The following is a 23,266-nucleotide window of genomic DNA, read 5'->3' as shown; positions in this document are numbered from 1 at the left end:
TTCTCCAGTCTCTTATTTGTCTTGCCATGCTAATAATTAATTACTCTTCCTTTGGTGTGGGAGGGGATCTTTTAACGATTGATTCTTCTCTCCTGCCACTGTCCGTTTAAATGATGGTGTTCCCCAAGGTTTCATTTTTATTTTACTCAACTTTATAGTTCCTGCTTTCCCTGAGTAAACTGACCTTCCCTCTCTGGTGGAATTTACTATATTTTAGTCTTCCAGCAGAGCCCCATACTTTCATTAGAGTTGGGTTGGATTAGAGACTCAGCCTCCAGCAAATAAAGGGGTGTTTTTATCCTCATAATCTGGGTGGGAATAGGAAAGAGGATTCTGATGCCTTCTCATCCTTACTGGAGGAGTATGATGCTGAGTATTTACCTATAAAGCAGAGTGAAGGTGGTGGGCAGAAGACTGACGTGTGGAACACATGCCCCATAACCACAAACTTCTGCGTGCCCTTCCCTACCCTTCTCTCCTCCAGCCTACTGATCTTTCATTAAAGTCAGTTCAGTCAGCTGACACTGTCTCCAGGCAGCCAGATGGGACAGGCTCTGTCTCTTCTGTCCCAGACTGGGTTATACAAGCCTTTGTTCTTTAAGGTCCATATATTTACTTTAGAAGTTTTTACATCATATCATAATTATCTGTTATGTCTAGGATATTCCCACATTTATATGTTCCTCAAAAATAGGCCCTTTTGTTCATCCTTGTACCCCAAATGTGTAGAACAGTCATGACCAAATGGCTACTTAATAAATGTTGATTGAATGAATTAGTTGACCCAATTTACTTTGTGATTCTCAACCTTGATATGTATAGAATTCACCTAGAGAGCCAAAAAAAACACCCATACCTTAGGTCACATTTCCAGAGATGATTATGTAATAGGTGCGGTATGGGGGTCAGGCATTGGCTTTTTAAAAGCTTCCAGGTGATTCTAATATGCTGCCAGCTTTGCAAACCATTGGATTAAAGAAATAAGATACACCAGTGCCTGCTAAATGCCAGATGTTTTAATTAAATTCTCACAATAACCCAATGGAAGGAGATGAGATTTGTTTTTGTTAACAAATGGGTAAAAAAACGGAGGCTCAGAATGACATTATAACTTTGCATAAACCACAAAGTTGGTAAGAGGCAGGGTTAGGACCTGACTCTGTTACCTTGCATTGCCTTTCCAGCTTCCCAGGCAGCTTCCCTCCAATGGTGAGGAATCCATTCAAACTCTTATCCATTCTCTCAGAGGTGGGGCACTGGCCAACCGGCTGAACTGTGTAACATCTGAAGAAACGTGGAATTAGCTCTATTCTACTTTCACGGATGAGGTTGGATTGGAATCAGCCCATGCAAGAACATGTTTGTGTCACAACTACCCCGTCTTTCACATTTCTTGGATAATCATGCCTTTTTTTTTTTTTTTTTTTTTTTTTCCCCTGGGCTGGGCACTCAATCTTGCCTCTGGGTCTCTTTCTTTGAAGGATGGCCATTCTAGTAGCTTCTCTGTCAACCCTTTGCACTACCACCTCCTCACCCCACACCTGACCTTCAATCTCTGAAATGAGCCTCTAAGTCTCGTCTCATACTTCATCTTCCATTAAGGCACTATTCAGGCTAGATGCTGTATTAAATTTCATCCCAGAAAGAACAGACAGAAGTAATTCCTTCCTTCTCTGAGCTTGTGCAACCCATTATCTAGGCTTCTCTTGCTAAGCTTATATCACTTAATTAACATCAGCTATTCATTTAATGGCTTGGTTCTCTTCCACTTTCCTAAGCTCCAGAACATTGTCTTTTTCTCCTCAAGTTTTCCTGCTCATACAATGTATTTTCTAATTTGTATGGTGAGTGAGTTAATAGAGAAAAAACCCACTCATAAACATTAACAACTAACATCTATTAACAGGCAGAGTAGAGTTTCTGCTTGACTTCCTTTGATTTTTGCTTGTCCTCTGACCTTTGGTCATCAGAACTGTGTAGAGAGCCAATGGTCCATCTATTCTACTGTATCTGGTTCTTTTGAGGTGTAATGAGTACCCTTTATTCCTTCCATCTACTCAGGCAGAATTCCCTTCCAGATCCTAGAATGGTTATGGGGACAAGTTTTAAGACCTTTAGCAATGCTCTAGAGTACCTCAGCCAGCCATGACTGGGTCAATTCATAGCCTGTGAAACTCTTAACACTTGGCTTGCTTCTTTGCATTATTGGAGTTTTCCAGCTGCTTCTGAAGAGGTTTCAGGAAACTTTGTTTAACTTGAGGATGTTTCTTGGGTGGATCTGAATCTCATTTCACAAATTCAAGGATGCAAGTAATGTAACTTGATCTTTATTTCAAGCCTTTGTTCTTTAGGTAGAACTTAATTCCTGTGGATTAAAGTACTAACCCATCACTGTTTGCTTTTAGGTTTTGGAGGGTCTTATACAATGTTGAGCATAATGAGTTGGGGAAGCCCTCTGGGTACTTATCCTCAGCCACATGATTGTTCCACCTGGTCCTTGGTGTTTGGTTCCCACAAGTTGCCCTGGGATATCCTTAGTTCTTATTTATAAGAGTGCTTTATGTCCATTAGTGTTCTCTTCTATTCCTGTTGGACCCTTGAGAACATATAATGAGCCATAGATAATGGAGAAGCTGTCTCAGATTCATCCATATGCAAGACATTCATGCAGCCCTTGCTACTTTTCTACCTTTTTCGGCAAATGGAATCATTCTGCTGCTCCTGCACCAGCTGGAGCTGGGAAACTCTCTGAGGCCATTGGAGGCACCATCTTCCTAGACATACCTTGCAGTTACTCTTCCCTAGAGTCTTGATTTTTTCCAAAGTTCTGTCTGTGCATAGGGCATAGGGCATAGGGCATAGGGCATATGTCTGTTGCTCTCAGAGTCCATACACATGTGTGGGTTTGCTGTGTCCCAGGGTTCTTTTTTCATTGGATCTCAGATATTAATTCATACATTTCTCATTTCATCTCCAGTACTTTCTTCTCCTCTCTCACCACCTAGGTTGGAGAATCATATTCTATCCTAGGAGACTTTTTATTCATCATGTAATCTTCTAAATCAATGTCTGTTTTTTGATTCTCCAAAGGATATAGGCTTTTGAAAATCAAAAGCAGGAAGACACTCCTGTTTGTTTGCTATTTGTTGTCATATGCCTTCCCTGAAGTAACAACCAGAGAAGAGTTTGGCTACTGATTTCATTTGCAGCACAGTAGGGCGGTAGGGATGATAAGGGAGTAGTGAGAAGACCGAAGGGAAACAGTAGATATTAGAGGAAGAAGTTAAATACCGTTCGCAATTTTATTGTGCAACATGGCATCACATAGATGTGTGACCGTCATGCTATCTTGGACCCTGAGCAGCTTCTTGGACCCACACTGATCTCAGCCAACATCTCTAGGACAATTCTCTATGTCCTGTAGCTTCCTCATAGTTTTAGGATCAGCTTCTATACTGGTTACTTGGTCTCTAAGCTTCTCTCCTCTTCACAAGGAGGATAATAATAGAATTTAAGCCAGAATTCAACAACCTCCTCTCATGCTGTAGGCACTTGGGCAGTAATAACTATTATTAATAAGTGATAATAAAAGTGGTTAATGGCAGATTACTATTTGATTCTCTCCTTTTTCAGATTTTGAAACAAAATTGATATTTCTGTAGGATAATGATTTTTCATTCTCTGATTTACCAATACAGTTTCAAACATTAGCACAGTTTTACTTTAGCACCTTTCTGGATTCTTTTCCCACCCATCCAGCCTTTCTTACTCCCATCTGCTTATCTTTTTCTCCTTCATAAACAAAGTATCCCTCTTCAGTCAGCCACCACCCTGTCAGCATCGTAAACAATGCAGATATTCCGAAGTTCTGCAAGTGGCCATAAGCTAACGCAGCAGAGGTGCTTCTGGAAAGGTATGGGCAAATGAGGAAGGTCTCCATGCACCCAGAGCAGGTAGTACACAAAGGAAACCAGAGGTGGAGTCTAGGTAAAGTGAACAATCTTCCCTAATCTGTCTTGTAAAGACAACTCACTTGTTTCACAGCTTTCCTTTAGTTGAAGAAACTCAGGTATAATTTGTCTTAAATATTCAATAAAGTCTTCATTTAACAAAAATAAAATGCAGTCCAGAAAGTGCCAAGCCTGCCATTTCTTTGTTCATATTTTATTTTTTGTGTCTATCAAGCTGCTTGCCCTGTGAGAAATGGAATGAATCCTTTGTGTTCTGTTAATGGACAGGGTTGTTGTGTGAACTCTACGAATCTTAGTGAAGACAAAGATTCTAAGCTATACCTAGCAGAGCACCATATTCCCCAAGTTAGACCAACATGTTACCATGAAATTCAAATGATTGCCTTTTCCCAATTTGCCAAAGACCTTTAAACCCCTAAACTCATGGTTAGACAGCTCGGTATGTACGTGCACGCAAACATTCATTCGTATCAAAAACATTAACAGTTGCTTTAACTCTTTCAGTAAATTGATCAATTGACACATGTAGAAATTGAACTATTTTATTAATGTTCACTTGCTTTGCTGCTGCTTATACTGGATATTAATAGAATAACTGGAATAACTGTTCATAGTTAGATAAATTGCCTCTTGTTCTTGTTTTTCTTGAACACTGGCTAATAATGCAGTCTTTCCAGCTCTTTTCACAGCAGGGCATCTGTATACAATAATAATAGTTTATATGGGACACTGGGGTAAGCAGCGCAGGAACTTGGCTCCCCAGGGACTGAGGGGATCAGTGTCACAGCACATGTGTATCCTTTTCAAGCTGTATCAGTGTGCGTGGGCTGGGAAGCTGGATTATGGTGTATTGCAGACTTCACATAGTTCTCATTTCTACTAATAGCACTGTTTTCTTGATCTTGAGATGGCATTAAATATTTCGTTAATCATCAGTGTTCTGCTTCATATTGTGCAGAAAGGTACTATTGCTTTCTGGCTGTTACCCCTGGGAGGTTTAAGAGCCACTAGGAGATAAAGTATATAAGTTCATGCACCTGTGCCAGGAAAGTTTCTGATCACTCTGTGACACTTCTGGGCCTCTCCAGCTTGACAAGTCACTGGTTCCAGATGGCTTCCAGCTCTCTGGCTTTGAAACATGGCCATCAGGTCTTGCAGGGAGGTCAGTTTTATTGGTGTACTCCATAGGAAGAGCTTGTATAAGAAGTGGAAAGAGGGAATACACTCTGCGGGGTCTTTGCTGGGTGGATGACCCCATGCTCCTTCTCCAACCAGATAATTTCCCGTGAACACTTAATGCAGAGTTTGATGCCCTTGGGGTTCAAATGGGAAGAGACGACCAGGCTGCATGTTCTGTGCACATCTCTACAAAGCTGGTTGTGTCTGGTCTCCTTCTATGTGCTGGGCCACCGTGGACTCACTTCCTTCCTTCTCACACATTCATTCCTTTCTCCTAGTCTCAAAACAGTCAGACACACTTAAATATATATGCTTAAAAACACTTTTAAAATACTTTAATAAATATAAAACTTTCCCCTCTTTTATTTGCATTTAAATAAAGTATTCTTCCTCCACTCCTTGTATGTTAGTGGAACTGTGATATACTGATATAGGGGGAAAAAGGGACTGAGTCCTGGAATTCACGATTCTTGGGTTTAAGTTGAAGGGCTGCCATTTATCCAGCTAAATGGGCCAGTTCAGCTAATTTCTGAGCCTTACCGATAAAATGAGACTGGGGATGCCTGTCCCGTTTCCCTCTCAGGGCTGATCTGAAGATCAAAGGAGATCTCATGTAGGTAAAGCTCTAAAAAATGAAAGGTAGATACGATTTGTTATTATATTAAAAGTGGCCAGTGAGTCCTAAGGGCAGCGGCAATTGTCTTGTCAGAATTCAAATACTTCTGAAGAGTTGGTGCGTGTGGCTCTGGTGTGATAAAGCTGACACGAGCTCTCCCTGTTACTCCCCCTCATCCTGCAGAGTAACCTGATACACTACCTGGGCCTCAGCCATCATCTGCTCGCACTGAACTTTATCATCGTTTCTTTCGGCAAGAAAAGTGCATGGTCATCTACTCAAGTGAAGGTGACCGACACTGACTTTGATGGCGTGGAAGTCAGAGTGTTTGAAGGCCCTCCAAAGCCAGAAGAGCCGCTGAAACGCAGCGTTGTTTACATCCACGGAGGAGGCTGGGCCCTGGCAAGCGCAAGTATGTCCCGGTCACCTTCAGGTTATTTGTGGTTGTGGCTGTCCTGGCAGAGATATGTGACTGAGTTGGCTTTCTTACTGGGTAAAGAGAAGGGGGCATCCATTTGACTGTCCCTGGGCAGTCCCATTTACCCCTATTGTCCACCAGTTCCATTCTTGAAAGAGTCCTGTTTTGGATGATTAATTATATGGTCACCCTTCATAAAGGTTTTTGCCCATTTGTTAATTCAGGCAGACTGTTTTGAAAATATTTCCTGTGACCTAAATCATAGAATAATGTATTATAAAGTACTGAAGTTACTTTCTGCACCAAAAGAAGGTGAAGTTTCATTGGGCCAGAATAGAAGGGAATTATCTGTAGCCCTATGCCAACTTGTGTTTGGAAGACATCTTTCTATGAAATAGAATGAGTGTTTCTGAATACACACATAAACTCATTAGCATTTCATCTGCTTATTAAACCAAAGATAAAAATATAAAATGTATGCTGCTGTTAAAAGGAAATGATCCTGCAAAGTTCAAGAATATTCTCTTCAGCATTGGATAACTTTCATGAGCAGAACACATTAAAAATGTCAGGCAGCCACATGGAGCAGCCCAGTCAAAAACATACTAAGGAGAAAGTAAGGGCCTTATCTCTGCTCATAATTATTATGGAGTTGCTTTCTCATCTTCAACCCAGAGCTTTTGTCATCCTTTAAGTTTCAGGCAACGACAACTTGTTCTGATTTGTCTTTTTTTTTAAATAACTTTTTTTTTAATGCAGCAAAGGCCAAAAGTATAACTTTTTCTAGTAATCTCATTTCATTTAACTCCATAGGCATCATTTATTCTTTTATTCATTGATTTGTTCACATTTCCAACAGATGTTTGCTGAATATGTAGGTTTGCCCAGGACTGAGGGGTTTCTTGGGGTGCGGGACTTTCAGTAGAAAACCTCAAACAGTTTGTGCATACCTGGACCTTTGGTCACCCTAATGTGAGCCAGGTGATAGGGATACAAAAAAGAGTAAGACAGAGTCTCTTCCCTAGAAAACATTGCATCTGTAGCATTGGGCACTTGCCAGGTGAGATGTTACATCGGAGGCCAGGAAGTATAAGTGCCAGGAATGGTATGGATTATAAGTCAACCTGGACTTTTTCACATAATTTTGACTGATCACTTCTGCCAGAGGGAGAGCTCAAGCTGGGGGATGTATGCAGGTGGTTATATAGTTATTGTGCTTCTGGGTCTAAGGCTTCCTTGGAAAGCCTATAAATAAGATAATATTTGGCTTTCTGTTGACATAGTGCAGCTCTTAATTTATTGAAAGAACAGCTAAGTGATTAAATTTTTACATATAAAATTGCTTTTGTCACTTCAAATCTTTTGATTCTCTTTCTAAGAAATGCTAAGGCTTCCTAAACTTCTAGTTTGTTATGTGTTGGTTTTAATCAACAGAATACCGTATTCTTCAAATTGGTAACTTTTCTGAATTACAGCAAATAAGCGTGTTAAAAGAGAAGAAATTTTTGGTTCTAAGGAGGAATCTGCTTATTTGCTATGATCTTTGGAAAGGCATACATTTGAAGAACCACAAAATCAGAATTAATTTGATGCATTTCATATAGTCCATTATGAAATAAATGTTTAGTTAGTTGAAAACACATTCCAAGCTAATCTAAAATGGATTTCCTGTTCTATTATAATAATTGCGTTTTATCAGAAGCCAGATTTATGTTTTTGCTTTTGTACATGTAACTCTGTTAATGAAATGTATGTTCATATTTGCTTTTTATTATTAATAACTTAAATCCAAGTCTAAAAACAATCCACAATTAGCAGAGTTTAAGAACGGACAGTATTAAATGAACTGCTTTATAGTGAGTGATTGCTCCTTTGTCTCTTTTAGAAATCAGGTATTATGATGAACTGTGTACAGCAATGGCTGAGGAATTGAATGCTGTCATTGTCTCCATTGAGTAAGTAACTAATAGTCACAGAGAAAAATTTAAGGGATCCTAGATTACTGTTTAGTTACTTTAGTTTATAATTGATAGAGTGTAAAATAAAAGTCCAGAAAGGTGAAGTGATGAATGTTCCCAAGTTCACAGAAAGTGATTTCCGATACAATTTAGAATTTTTTGAACTAGCTTTATAATGCCTCAAATTCTTTTTATTTCAGTCTTGCAAACTTATAGAAAAGGAATTAACTAAAATTGAGAGAAACATACAACCAGTTATCTACATTATATGGTTTGATTACTGCCTTTTTAGACCTAAAAACCAATCAGCATTTTAAGAGAATCTTTCCTATAACCAAGCGTTGGAAAAGTTGTTCTCCTGAAATCAGGTTCTGTAACTTTGACCTTGTAAATAGTAACGTGTTCAGTAAACCTTAGTTGATGCAGCTACTATTACCACTATTAGTGTTAGTATTCTAAGAAGAATGTGAATAATGATTATGACAATTGCAGTGATGGCAGTAATACGAAAGTCGTGGTACCTGCCCTGTGGCAGGCACTGTGCAGGTGCCATCGTGTGCATTGTCTCTTTTCCTTCCTATCTTTGCTCAGATGGCATTCTTTCAGCAAGGCCTTCCTTGACACCCCTATTTAAAACTGCAGTCCACTTTTTTCCTGCTGTTTTTCCCCCAAAATTATCAACATCTGACAAACCATATATTTAACTTATTATATCGTACTGGGTAGAAATAGACAATGTAAGTTCCATGAAGGCAGAGATTTTAGGGATTTTTGTCTGTTTTGTTCATTGCTGGTCCTTAGTGTTAGAAATGTCCCTGGCAAATAGTGGACATTTGTGATATTGTGGTTTGTAAGAAATATATATTTAGTCATTCAGATGACCAAAATATATTTTTCATATATATTTGATCTTTGTCCAAAGTTCCTGGATCACAGCTTCCCAAATCCTTGAAATTTCCTAAGTTTTCAGAGTGTTAAAGTGCCTTTTGTTATATGAGTGAGGTGACTTTTGGAAGCACCTAAGCATGGGGGCTGGTTACCAGGAGAACCAACCATGTGGTTAGAGTGTTGGAACTTTCCCACCCCCTGACCTCCAGGGAGGGGAGAGGGGCTGGTGGTTGAATCAGTCACCAATGGCCAATAATTTTAATCAATTATGATTATGTTTGTTTGTTTTTTAAAGGGGGGAGGTAATTAGGTTTATTTATTTATTTATTTACTGAAAGTACTAGGGATTGAACCCAGGGCCTCGTGCATGCTATGTACACACTCTACCACTGAGCCTCGCCCCTTAATTGTGATTACGTAATAAAGCCTCCATAAAAACCCCAAGGACAGGGATCAGAGAGCTTTCCTTTGGTGAACACATGTAAATTTGGGGAGGGTGGCACACCTGGAGAGGGCATGGAAGTTCTGTGCCCCTTCCACATACCTTGCCTTATGCATCTCTTCCATCTGGCTGTTCCTGAGTTGTATCCTTTTACAATAAATCACCAAGAAATTAATACAACATTGTAAACTAACTATACTTCAATAGAAAAAAAAGGAGATTAAGGGGCTTCAGATACTCTAAAGCACTAGACATGTCTGGAGGGTTAGTGCTCTATCCCATAGAATAGAAAACTTATACATCTATTTATCAATGTATGTTTGGAACTCACAGCTCACTCTGCAGAAACAATGAGCTGAGGTGACTAGGACCCACCCAGGCTAGCCACCCCACAAAGAGCCATATAACTTATCCTCTACTTGAAGAATAGCCAGTATCATGTGATCATGATGTTTCCCTTGGAAAGTATGCTCAAAGGTCTAATGTAGGACCATATTTTTTCTCATGACTCACTTCTTTCTTCTTTCTTTTATTTCATAAATACCTATTATATTCCTGTTATGTGCCAGCTACTGTGTTAAACTCTGGTGGCACAACAGTTTGAGTAAGATAGACATAATTTCTGCCTTCATGGACTTTACAATCTAGGTGAGAAAGCAAATCTTGAACAAGTAATGTTAAGTATGATAAGTGATGTGAAGAAGACAGCGAGGTAGTGATGGGGGCATCTAACAGGTAAGATTTTACCTAGTTTGAAGGGTCAAAATTGAGGTTTGACTCAAATTCCTGAGGATGAGCAGAACCTAGTTAGACAGAGTGAGTTGGTCGTGGAAGTGCAAAGTGGCGTAATGAGAGGGCTTGGGAGGAAGGGAGAAGGTGGAGAGCATTAAGGAAATGAAATGTGAGAGGAGACAGAGGGAGAGTCTTAACACTTCTGGTGATGACTAAGGAAGACAAGAAATAAGGATGGATGATCCTGAGAACCTTCAGGAGGATGATGGACCCTTGATTCTCCTGGAATTCCTTCTAGCAGGGAGGCTGTCTGGGGACAGCGGCTCCTTATCCTCCAGGCTAACAGAAGTGGGTAGTGATGTCACGGCTTTGCTTCATGTGGCCTTGCAGAAGGTTATATATAATCTGAGAAAGCTGGTAGGCCAGGGTCGGGGGAGCCCTGTTGATGGAATCACTTCACATAAAGGAACACGAGGAGTTGAGTTCATGTCACTGGTGTTGGCTCGAGGCTCTGGGGAGAGACCCAGCGACCAAGGTAGACAAAGATCTCAAGCTATAAAAATAGGTTATAACTTCAGTAGCTTCTACACACTTTGCTGTTTTTACATATTAATTGCACAATAAGTATTTGTTAAATAAATGAAAGCAATCATCTTATCCAGGATACTTGTATATATCCTCATTTACATAATATGGGAAGTATATATTCATAAGCTTATTTTCATAAAGTTCAGTGCAGTTTAGCTATAACGTGATACCTTTTTACCTGTAGTTTATATAATAAAACACAATACTGAAACCATAAGACAATAGGGAAAAGGAAGATCTAATTTATCTTTTTAGAAGATAAAATGCTAATGTACAGCATGGTGAATATAGTCAATAGTATTGTATTAACTGTGTATAGTGACAGGTGGTAACTAGACTTATTGTGGCAGTCGTTTCATAATGTATATACATGTTGAATCACTATGTTCTGCACCTGAAACTAATATAATGTTATATTTATATTTCAATTACAAGAAGATAAAATGCATGATAATAAAGTAGGCATGTTGGATGTTATTAAATTCTACAAGGCATTTACATTGCTTTTTTTGGTTGTGAAAAATGATTTCAAGTTGTGTTTTGCTTTTAATTAAGCCTTTACTACACTTGTAAACTCTCCGTTTTGTGTAGATGGAGACCTGTTCCTTCCACCAAATGTCAAACAGGTGGCATTACGCACAGAGCTCTAAAGAACATTGCTCACGTAGACAGAAGAGGAGTTGAATCACGTATCCTAGTCTGCTGCCAACAGAGATATAAGCGGTGGGGCTTTTATGCCTCTGTCTTGTTCATCCATAAAATTAAGAGGAGAGCAAGCTGACAAAATCACAGAGCTTCTAGGAAGCAAAGTGTTCAAACACGTCGATAAATAGTTGTTCAAACAAGATACCCTGAAAAACACGGAGCGAGGGTGACCTACCTGTGACTTTCCCTCTGCTCCTTCTCTACTCTTCCTCCAAGTACTGGGTGGAGAAATCCTCACGCATCAACCCCACCTGAGCAACCCTAGAAGGTGGGCAGACCAATTCCTAAGGGTTCCCCTCCAAGAAAGGGAAGATTTGTCCAAAACTTTCCTTTTACTCAGTCCAGGTCACCTTATTAGTGACTCTAAAGGCCAGCATCACAAATAATTTAATGCTACAAAAAGATAATATTGTGGCTTCTTGTAAGAAGTAGGTTGTTTCAGTTCCTTCATGATCATTAACCAATGAATTCCTCCTTTTTAGACTAAGCTAATGTCTCCTTGGCTCTGTTTTCTACTAACATAAAAAATCTACTGGTTTCTCTCTTGTGGTTTAGGTCTTCTAGAATTTCGGGGGTGGAAGCAAGGGTGGGGGTGGAATTGGAGCTCGGCAGAAAGCCTGTGCTGCAAACCACAGTGAGGATGGTCAGCCTAGTTCCACCCACACCTGAGCCCTATGGAGCTATGTTTGGCTTCTGAGTCACACAGAGAAAGGAGGTCAGAGGGATTCAGCTTCTGCAGCCACCTGAGGGAATGCCCTGGCTCTGTGTTCCCCCTTGAGGTGAAAGGCTAGGTTTGCATTTGAATGGACGGAGGCCTGAGGAGCTGCCTGCTGTGTACGTGGAGACATCTCAGGCGGTCTTTTTTTTTTTTTTTTTTTAATCAACTAAAGTATAGTCAGTTACAGTGTGTCAATTTCTGATGTACAGCATAATGTCCCATTCATGTATATGTACACATATATTCATTTTCATATTCTTTTTCATTAAGGTGTAAACAGAGTCAGAGAATCACCTCGTTTAAATGGACCTCACTTCTAGGCTCAGTCTCTGCTAGGATTTTGGTGATGCATCCTGATGTCTGTCAGTTCTTTTGACTGTACTTATTATCCAATAAGCTAAGTCTTTGCTAAGCTCTGCTCTTCCTTGCTGAATGACTGGTAAATCTCGAGGGCCAATTTTGAGAGTAGAAACAGAAAGGCAGACCCTTCTTCAGCCTTTATCCACAAACCTCATTGTGCAAACTGAAAGAGAAACAATTATGCATTCACAATCCTTCCACTTCTGTGCAATTTTATTTTATGTTCTTTTAATGGAAAGGAAGCTTCTACCTGTTAGAGAAATAAATTCTTCCTCTGGCGTTGTCTCCCTCAAACAGCACAATATGAATGTAATTGTTGATTTGTTTCAGATAACTCCTACTGAATATATGGGTTCTTTATGACTGAGGAGAATATTAACCTTTTTGTGTTCTCAAGAATGAATCTACCTAGCTCTTCTTGGGAGATAATGAGAAAGGGAGGGGGAGGAGGGCAAAAACAGAATGCGGTTTTGTCTCTCCTCAATCAAATAGGAGTATAATTTCATTCCAGAATATCACATGTACCTTTCACCTAATTGGCACTACATGAAGAGAACTCAGTGTCCTTGCCCACTGCAGAGGACTGTCACAGCGTTTTCAGGTTAGGTTATTTTGAGGGAGAATGCATTTTACAGTGCTCTTAGAACATTAGTGTCATTCAGGGCTTCAATTTCCATAGTCTTGAAGCAACGCACATTTCCCTTCAACTCTGGGCTTGTGTATTGCCTTTGACTTAAGGAGAAACTTGTCAGTCTTTCTGAGCACTGCGCCATCTCCCTGGTCAGTGATAAGTGGGCGATAAAGTAACAGACATGGCAGTGGCACTGCTTATGTCAGGTGGGTACACACTGAACTCTTCAGTGTGTGATTCTGACTTCCCATCTACTCTCAGAGGAAGCTGACATGTCTGTTATGACTGATTGTAAGAAAGACTTTGAGGGCTCCAAGAAAGGAGAGTTACTTTTGGCTGGGTTCTTAGACGTTTTCATAGAAGAGCTGGCATTTGAGATGAGACTTAAAAGGATGGGAACATTTGATGAGGAGTTGCTGGGGGAAGGGCATGAGGGATGGAGAGAAGGCCGGATGCACTGGCAATGGGAATGGGGAGAAGTGTTAAAGGAAGAGTGACAGTATGGCTGGATGCAGTGATATTTCTGAGCCATGGCTGCACATGAGAATTACTCGGGGGAACTTTTCTTCAAAGATAGCTGTGCTGGGCCCCACCTTGGATCATATAAATTGGAATGTTTTGTGGAGGGAGTCAAACCTCAGTGTTTTTTGTAAAGCTCCCAAGATTATCCTAAGCTGCACACAGAGTTGAGAAGCTCTGAGCTACACAGAGAATACAAGCAGTCCTTGGAGATGTGCCCAAAGAGTAGATGAGTTAGGAACAATTTCTTTTTTTAATGTTTTGAAAGGCATATGGTTTATTAGTTTTCCCACCATAATAGTGCTACATGTCATGTATTTTATGAGTAAAAAGTATAAAGTAAATCCTTAAAATTTTGTTGGTAATGAAGAAAAATATCTTATTAAAGATATACCATGTGCCAAGAACTGTGCTCAGTGGTTTGTTTTGAGAATATTGCAAAAACATAGAAGTCATGAGAGAAGTTCTGGGATGTCAGACATCTACAGTTTTGAGAATTTACTGCTTTGGTGAGGTAATGAGAACACGCACACATTTAAAGGCTCTGGGTTTTGAAGAATGAGAATATTTTAAAAGGGGGCAGGCACGTGGATTATGAAGTCAGTTGTGAATTCAGATCCCAGCCTTGCCACTTACCAGCTGTTGTAGACTCGAGCCTCATGTTCTCATCCTTAAACCCACAGCTTTGCTCTGAGATTTGAGTGAAACATCTGTAGAGCACCTGGCAAGTTGCCTCACCTAGCAAGAAAAAGATAATTTTTATAGAGTATACATATTTATTAAATTGATTAAACCTCATTCCTGAGTGTACACTGAATTTTGTTCCTTTAGTAGGAGGCATGTGCAGTAATTGGTAGGCAGAAAACAACATTGCAGAGTCATCTATCCTGCAGTGAGCTGGGCAATTTGAGGCTGTATTTGCCACAAATTCATCAGGTGCTTTAACTCAAGATCTACATTTTTTTTTTTTTTAAGGCAGAATCCTCTTTCAGTACTTTGCAGGGGACGCAGCTTTGAACAAAAGCAGCAGATAAATGTATTTATGCATGCTTTATTGGCTATGACACTCATAAATTTGCTCCTGACCCTCAGTTTTCTGTATCTGTAAAGATATTGCATAACTTTGGTTATACTTCTCAGGTCAGTTTCAAGTTACGTGGAAGGCTCTTCTTAAACTAGGTGACCTTGGAAATATCTGGTTTCGCTACATTCTCCAGTCCATGAAAATAATGTCCCTTCTTATTGAATAAAACTAGAGAATGTTTCCAGAATGAAGAAGGATAAGGGGAAGGGGAGCTAGGAGACAGATCTTTAAGGGTGCCAGGAAGACTCTTGCATCGTAACATACTTGTTTTTAAATATGTTTACTCTGTTATCTGAGCCAGTTATTAATTGACTCATACAATTGAGGCAGTAGCATGTTTTTTAGATTACCAGTTTCTCTTGATTTGAAGTCATTAAGACCTTTTGTGAAACAACATCTGAAAATTTAATTCACATGTGTATTCTAGTAAACTGTTCTGACCTCCTGCGGCAGGAAAGCCGTCTGTTATGCTATCTGGAATCCTTCTGAGACAAAACAGCCTTTGTTTTCACACCTTGAGCCATGAAGTGCATTTGTTCTAAAGAATTAAGAATTTAGCTTGGTAATACTGAAATTTAAAAACAGACCTCATCCCAGAACTGAGGGTAAATAGAATCATATGAGATGACTCCACCTAGTGGACAAAATCATGTACTCCTACTCCATTCACCCATTAAATGGAACGATGTACCAGCAGCTTTAAGACATAGTGAAAATCAACTGGAGAAGAAAATATTTCTGATGATTAATTGATTATCACAGATGTCAAAGCTTAAAAAAAGGAATCAGAAAACTTATGTTATCTGTTACAAGGCAACCACTAAGGGAATTTCTTATTGCATTTAGTGTTTTAAAATGTAGTAATTCCTGAATGACCAGATCCACATTCACTACTTATCAAAGTATTTCACAAATGTTTGTCGATGCGTCTGCATGAATGTCTAGATATTTAATTACCTAGAATTTAGATAGGGGAAATAAATAGCCCTATATAGAGTAGTATGGAAAAAACTAGTTTCTAATTACAAATTGGAAATCCAAAGGGTATTAGCTGACTGTTACTAGATTTTAATTAAGTAATTAGTTTCTTTCCTATCTTGTTTTGATATGTATTTGATTTATTTTATAAATCAGGTAACTTTTCTATGCCTCAGTTTCCTCCTTTGCAAAATGAAGGTATGTTAATAACTCAGAAAAGCTTTACTAGATGGATGATTATGTGCCCAGCACACTTATAGATACACACTGGAAACACAGTCCTTGATATCAGAGAACACACTCTTTAGAGGAAATGCATAAAGAAATCATGTTAATATGAGGCAATATGAACCACAGTATACCCCAGTACATAGAAGTATCAAGGGATGGTAGCCAGCTCAGCCCCAGAGGCAAGCAGAGTGATAGTCAAGGAAAGGCTGCCTGAAGGAGCAAGCCCTCAAGGAATGGTTGAAGGGTGAGTGAGAAGTAATAATAGCAAGGAGGGAGGGTAGAGACTGAGAGGGCTCTCTAAGCTGAGACTACCAATGTGGATCTGTAAGATGATATTATAGGTGGGGCATTTGACAAAACCAGGGTTTTGGGGGCTCTTAAGAGAATATGAATCCTACTAAGTGTACAGAGTAGGATCCCAAAGGGACTCTGATCCTGCAAAGTGGGGCGGTAGGAGAAGCCCCAGAGGGCCTGCCCTGGGCCATCTGGGGACTTGGCTTCCCTTTTGCTGGTTGACAACTGACCTTTCCGCTCCAGCCTTCCAGGGAGCAAATGCATTGCTTGAGTTTACTGTCAGGCTGGCATGACCTCTTCAGTGGAGTACAGTTTTACTATATTTATCAAGTAAATCATGCAGAATGCCATACGGACTCATTAAACTTGGGACCGATGAAGTGGTCATTTGCTGCTGAGTCACCTTCTAACCCAGAGGTGTTGTGCATGGAACACTGACTCCCAGAAATAAAACTCCAGAATCTATTGTGATTCTATCTATATTTTAATAATCAACATCTGCCTTTTACTTCAAAGCTTATGCATTGGTGGTGGTTGCAGGTGTTTGATTTTACTTTTTTGTTTGGTTTGATGGCTGATAGTAAAAATTACCATTACCAAGTCATTACATTTTTAAACTAAGTACTTGAGTTGCAAGAAAATGAAGTGCTTATTTTTACATTTATTATTTTATTTCTTATCTGTTTATTTCTGGCTTCAAAAGAACCAGTTTTCCTTTAAACTTTCAATGGTCTGTGAAGAGTTGGTGGAGTCCTTAAATGAATACAATTTTCTGTCTTCACAGATACAGGCTGGTTCCAACGGTTTATTTTCCTGCGCAGATTCATGATGTTGTACGTGCCACAAAGTATTTCCTGCAGCCGGAAGTCTTACACAAATATTCAGTTGACCCGGGCAGAATTGGCATTTCTGGTGACAGTGCTGGTGGGAATTTGGCCGCTGCCCTGGGCCAACAGGTAACAGACTGCCCTGAGGTGTTGTTGGAGGAAGGAAGGCGGGTGATAATGTTCAGCAGACCAGCACACTGTCCACTAGGCATGGCAAAGTTCTAGATGGGTGGGCTGGTCACTCGGGGACCAAGTTATTCAGAAGACTGCACTTGGAAAGCTCTCAGAGATCCTTCTGAAGTAGGAAGAGGGGTTATTGAAAGAAGTGTCATCACTGAGTGCTTGACTACAAGGCCATGACTACACTTATGTGAGAGGAGGACCAGCATTTTAGAGGGCTCCCTCACTCCCCAGGGATGTGTGTGGGAGGTGAGTACCCTCCGCTCCTTTTCCACGTTGGACTTGCTAAACAGGACATTTTTGCTTAAATTCCAGTTGCTAAGATTGTTTCCTTAAACTTTGACCCAAATTTTAAAAATGTAAAAGCGTTTCCCAAAGGTTTTTTTTTAATATAAAAGAAAAAGTCAGATGGTTCAGCCACTTTAAATGTTATAATACAAGTTAATCTGAACTTTACCTGATTAAATTCTTTGAAAACTCTGTCTAGCTTTCATAGCAGCCCAAATTTTTGGCAGCTGCGTAAACTCAAAGATAAATACGTTTTCTTCCTTTTATGGATTAAATACTTTAAGAATAGCATCTTGGTCTTCTTACCTCCAAATTTCTTTTGGCATATTCTCAAACAGTGTCTGCCTTTTCATTTGTGGTGTGCCTTGATTTCTTCTCTTTTGCTGTAATTAAAGAACTTGGTTCTCTGCGTGGCACTGGTGGGTTTGCTATCCACGTGTCCAGTGCTGTAAGAAGGAAGTCCTGGTGCCGTGGGGTGAGCATCATGGGCTTTTACAGCAGACAGAACTGGGATAGAGCTCCCCTTTGAGAGCTGTGGGGCGCTGGCAAGTCCACTAACCTCTCTGAGCCTCAGAAAAATGATGATCATGCCATCTGATTGCAGGTCTCTTGCCAGGACTTAGTGAGATGATATATATACAGTTCTTGACACACATTAATAGTACTATTAACTGATCATTTCCTCTTGCTTTTACAGAGCAGTTATAATTTCCTTGGGGATGGGGTTCTAAAGTCCAGTGTGAAACAAAAAATTATACAGCTAAAGTTACCTTGAAGATTGTTTAGTTGCCTATGAAACACAGTGACCTAGTAAGCTGCCTTTTAAATGTTACATGAAAAATGTATCATTTTAGACACCAGAATTACAAAATAAGGCAATATATTTGCATTTTGGGGAGGCCTAGGAGAATCGAGGTCTGCTGAGGCAGGAGATTCATTCTGATTCCCATCTCAAGTTCACTCTTGGGCACACGCTCATTAAATAGAATGGAGCGTGCAGTGCTAGCGCTATTTAAATTCCCACTCTCTCACCAACCATGAGGACCAAAGGTGCATCTGAGGAGATACCCTGAGGTCCTATTAAAACACTGTGGAGTCCCATCATCTGTTCATTTAGCTTTTCCTACTCCTCTCCTCTGGAAGAATCAGACTAGTTTTTTCTCCCTAGTTAGCCATTGCCCTTTTGTGCTAGGGAATACAAAACTAAATAAGGTTCACACATTATCCGTCCATAATACCCAACAAGATCTGTGTATTATGCTAAAGGATAGATACAAGTAAAGTGCTGATGGGGTTTTAAAGACCTAAGAGATCATGTGCCTTTAAAGTGTTGACTCAAAAGGGTAGGGAAATAGCTCAGTGGTAGAGCACATGCTTAGCATACAGCAGGTCCTGGGTTCAATTCCCAGTGTCTCCGTTAAAAAGGAAAATGGTATCAAAAAGTATATATAGCCCAAGAATGGTCTGGTGGCATGTTGAAGATAATAAAAATTGTTATTAAAAAAATAAAGTGTTCACTCAAAACAATGAGTCACAAACATCACACCTTTCTTAGAAAATACCCAGCAACTTGAAGGGTGGTAGTGGTGGTGGCAATGGGGACTTATTTTCTTAAACTACATTACTTAATACCATGCCTGTTAAAAATGTAACCCTTAAGTGCCTCTTTGATTCCAAGTAAAGCATTAGACTACTTTATAAGATATGGTTTCTGTGAAAGGAGCCATTCAAAATGAAATAATATGTCTGCTTTTCTTCCTCAGTTTAATCAAGATGACCACCTAAAAAACAAGCTCAAAGTGCAAGCTTTAATTTACCCAGTTCTTCAAGCACTAGATTTTAACACACCCTCTTATCAGCAAAACATGAACACCCCAATCCTACCCCGCTATGTCATGGTCAAGTACTGGGTGGACTACTTCAAGGGCAACTATGATTTTGTCCAGGCAATGATAGTTAACAATCACACTTCACTTGATGTGGAAGAGGCTGCTGCCCTCAGGGCCCGTCTAAACTGGACATCTCTCTTGCCCGCTTCCATCACAAAGAACTACAAGCCTGTCGTGCAGACCACCGGCAACGCCAGGATTGTCCAGGAGATCCCTCAGCTGCTGGATGCCCGTTCGGCCCCACTCATCGCAGAACAGGAAGTCCTACAGCACCTCCCAAAGACCTATATTCTGACCTGTGAGCATGATGTCCTAAGAGATGATGGAATCATGTATGCCAAGCGTTTGGAGAGCGCAGGTGTGGAGGTGACCCTTGATCACTTTGAGGATGGCTTCCATGGGTGCATGATTTTCACCAGCTGGCCCACCAACTTCTCAGTGGGAATTCGGACTAGGAATAGTTACATCAAGTGGCTGGATCAAAACCTGTAAAAGAGTCAAATTTCCAAAAGGCTTGAGCCCCTCTTTACCTCTTGCACTGGCTTTGGAAAGACATTCACTTTTTAGTCGACTGATTTCCCCTTGTTACTTGTGAGTTACAGAATCTCTATTTCCTGCAGACTTTATGTTCACTTAATTTTTAAACATAATTCTGACTAACATAAGTGCAAAAACATCTGAATCTAGTTCTCTAAGTGGGCCAGTCTCTCTGTTCTTATTGTTTTAGCCAAACTACTGCTAATAACTCACAGCAGCAGAAAGCAGAGCTAGGCGCTGGAAATAGCTCTGGTCTTGCCTCCATCAAGACGTTCTTTTTAGAAGAAATTCTTCCAGCTGTGGATGATAGCGTGCCCTTTAATGAGTAAAGAAATTGTGAGCTCTTCAACTTGTTAGAGTTTACTTTGAGTTCAGAGCAGTGCTAAATGTGTGCACTTTAAGGTCAGTGCTGGGTACCAAGTGCCCTCTGTTCTTTATGGCTGCATGGCTTTATTTCCTATGGGAATTTTGGCGAAGGTATTCTAGCAAGGATAAGTTTCTCAAATGACTTTCTTCCTTTAGTGTGTTAATTTTGTGTGATAGCTGTCTGTAAGTCCAAATGGATTATGATAATCTTGAAGGTTACTTTCTACCACTATTAGAAACTACGAGGTTGCATGCACTGGGTATCTTGTGTATCATTACGTTTTTTGGTTATGCTGTCTCCTTTGGGGAGATCTTTTGGGAGCAAATTTATTTAGATTTAGAATAAATTTTCCATTGCAGAACAAGTGAAAACAGAGAAATGAACCAACCCATTTTTTCATAATGAGTACTTCTGACATAAATTACCAAGAGTGGTGTGTATATATTTGGCATAGCCAGAAAAGACGATATGCTTAATATTAAAATTATGAAAAAAATACCTTTAGAGGATCTAGTTTATTCTTGAAAACTCAACTTTTTCACTTACATGGCTTTAAAATGGGGCTATTTTGGTATATATAATGTATTGTTTATTTTTTAAGTTATTTAAAGTTAATATATATATAGCTAGACAAGATTTTTTTTCAGAATATAAAGTCAGTAATGAATATTAAAAATAATGATATTTTTTAAAAACTAGCTTAGGTTATAAAAAACTACTTTAGAATTATATCCACATGTAATTTTATGGAAAGAGGTAAAATAGCTATTAATATTAATATACATAAAGCCTAAATATTTTGATGTTTATATGCATATACAAATTAAAATAATTAGAAACTCTGACTACATCTAGTAAAGTCATCTCAGCTTATAGTTCAGTAGCTTAGACAAAACACACACTGGTCACTTCTGCTCTCTGTGGTTGGCGGAACTACTTTATACCCTTCTGGGTGACACCTTCATTATCTCCTTCCAGCTAGGTCTAAAGTTACCATAGATCAAGCTTAATTTCATGGGAAGCCTTCACTGCCAGTGGGAACATCTTTGGCAGAGCAAGAAACTCCAATTCTGATTTGAGTCAAGCACCTTTGCCCTCCTTCCTGCACTTCCTACTGTCCCAATCCATGCTGCTTTCAGGGACCACAGAGAGCAGGCGAACAGCCATGTCATGATAGGATAAATTCATCAGTGGAGGGAAAGTAGAACCTTTCCGCTCATTTGAAAGATGAGTATTTGCCACTTATGGGGATGAAATAACAAATGAAAATCTGCATATTTATTTTTTATTTATCGTATAGGCCAGGAGCATTTTATGTACAAAACCGAAGTAAATGCGACAGTGAGTGTAAGTGTGTGTCTGTGTGTATATAAAAATAATCATGCAAATTAACATGCTAAGGTACTCAGGAAAGTCACCATCTCCAAGCCTCTTTTCCCTTTCCTCTAAAATCAGAGAATTGAATTACTTCATCTTTGAGGTCTCTTGCAATTATAAATTTCCAGCCATTTTGTCAGACTGGCAAGTTGTATTGGCCTCTTCTTCAGCAGTGTTTTTTTAATAGGTCCTTATTCCATATATACAGACAGATGCAAGATAAATTTTTTTTTCTAAAAAACTGGAATTTTAGTTCTTATTCTGACAGCTACCCTCCTTACTTAATAGTATTCTTTCTGATACCATTTGTAGGAACCAATGTTTGGACCTTATTTTGAGGTTATCTACCTCTAAGAAAGCAAAGAAAATATAATACGTGCAAAGAATTCCTTAAAATGGCATTTTTTTCCCCACCAGAATTGTGACCCAAACCTTATAGTAATTACAGACAATGAGTGACTCTAGAATCTGGAGGACTCTCTCGGGTGAAAGGGAGTGGAAGAAGAAAGGGGCCAAGCACTGTTTCTGACGAAGTGCCTGAGTTTCATTAAAGCTTTTATGTGTATGATAAAGATATGCACTTTGTCCCACCTCAGGCCTTGGTTGAAGGTCTTCCTTGAAATTTTCCTTGGAATAATAACAATTGGGAATTATGATATGCAAAACCCACTAGATACAAGGCTGGTGAAACCAACCAAAAATCAGAATGCTAGGAACTCCTTTGGGAACCTACAGAGTGTATGTTGAAGATATTTTGGTTTTCTCTTAATTTTTGTTCTTATAAAAAAAAGTGTATGCTCTGCAGACTGATTTCTTTTCTTAATGTTATGCCTTTGTTTTGTTTTCCTATTTTAAGAAAAAGTGGATGGTCTTTTTGTAATATTGTTTGTGAAATATGAACATAAATATATGAAGAAAAATCTTGAAGTGCAAAATATAGTGGAGTGTAAATCAGTGTTTTATCATTGATTTGTGAAACAGTTAAGACTATTGTATAATTATCTTAATGGGTATAATATCTTATGCATGACCTTTTAACCTTTGACTTTTTGCTTATTTCCCACTGCAAAGGGGAAGGCAGGTTTTATGAAGGATTTCGGTAGCCAGTCTATTTTATAAGATGAAAATCCAGTTGGAGGTAGGAAAGTATCAGTCTGTTTTGATTCATGTTTGTAAATAAAATGACTCCATCGGGAAATGTGCCTCTTTTACTTCCTTTCGTCTCATTTTCTGATTCCCATCTCTCTCTGTCTCTCCATGTCCCAGATCCCTGGCCACAGTTGCCCCCAAATCTTCTGCCCCCCAGAGTCTTCCAACTGCCTTTCAATCACTGAGAAGTGGCTCAGGGGCCTTCTTGATGACATTCATTTCATGTCTGGGTACAGTATGTGCTGCTCATTTTGGCAACCTGCCCTGGACTGGGTAGAATGTTAAAAAAACAAAACAAAACAAAAAAAAAAAACAGGCAGGCCCTGAGACGATCTGGGGA

The 23,266-nt window shown here is 39.5% G+C and overlaps 1 protein-coding gene across 2 annotated transcripts in view; it reads left to right on the top strand.

The window, feature by feature from the left end:
* Positions 1-22,975, top strand: part of NCEH1 (neutral cholesterol ester hydrolase 1) — a 54,775-nt gene extending 31,800 nt beyond the window's left edge. For both annotated transcript variants that reach the window (XM_010976279.3, XM_064492844.1), the window contains exons 2-5: positions 5,950-6,178; positions 8,070-8,139; positions 17,097-17,268; positions 19,371-22,975. In XM_010976279.3, the coding sequence (XP_010974581.1) occupies positions 5,950-6,178; positions 8,070-8,139; positions 17,097-17,268; positions 19,371-19,988 (1,089 nt within the window). In that variant the 3' untranslated portion in view covers positions 19,989-22,975. The remainder of the gene's footprint in view (positions 1-5,949; positions 6,179-8,069; positions 8,140-17,096; positions 17,269-19,370) is intronic.
* The last annotated feature ends 291 nt before the right edge of the window (positions 22,976-23,266 follow it).

Source organism: Camelus dromedarius, chromosome 2 (genome assembly GCF_036321535.1).
Source record: "Camelus dromedarius isolate mCamDro1 chromosome 2, mCamDro1.pat, whole genome shotgun sequence".
In the NCBI taxonomy this organism is placed as follows: domain Eukaryota; kingdom Metazoa; phylum Chordata; class Mammalia; order Artiodactyla; family Camelidae; genus Camelus; species Camelus dromedarius.
Note: the sequence above shows the minus strand (reverse complement) of the source record. Positions and strands in the feature narration are given on the sequence as shown.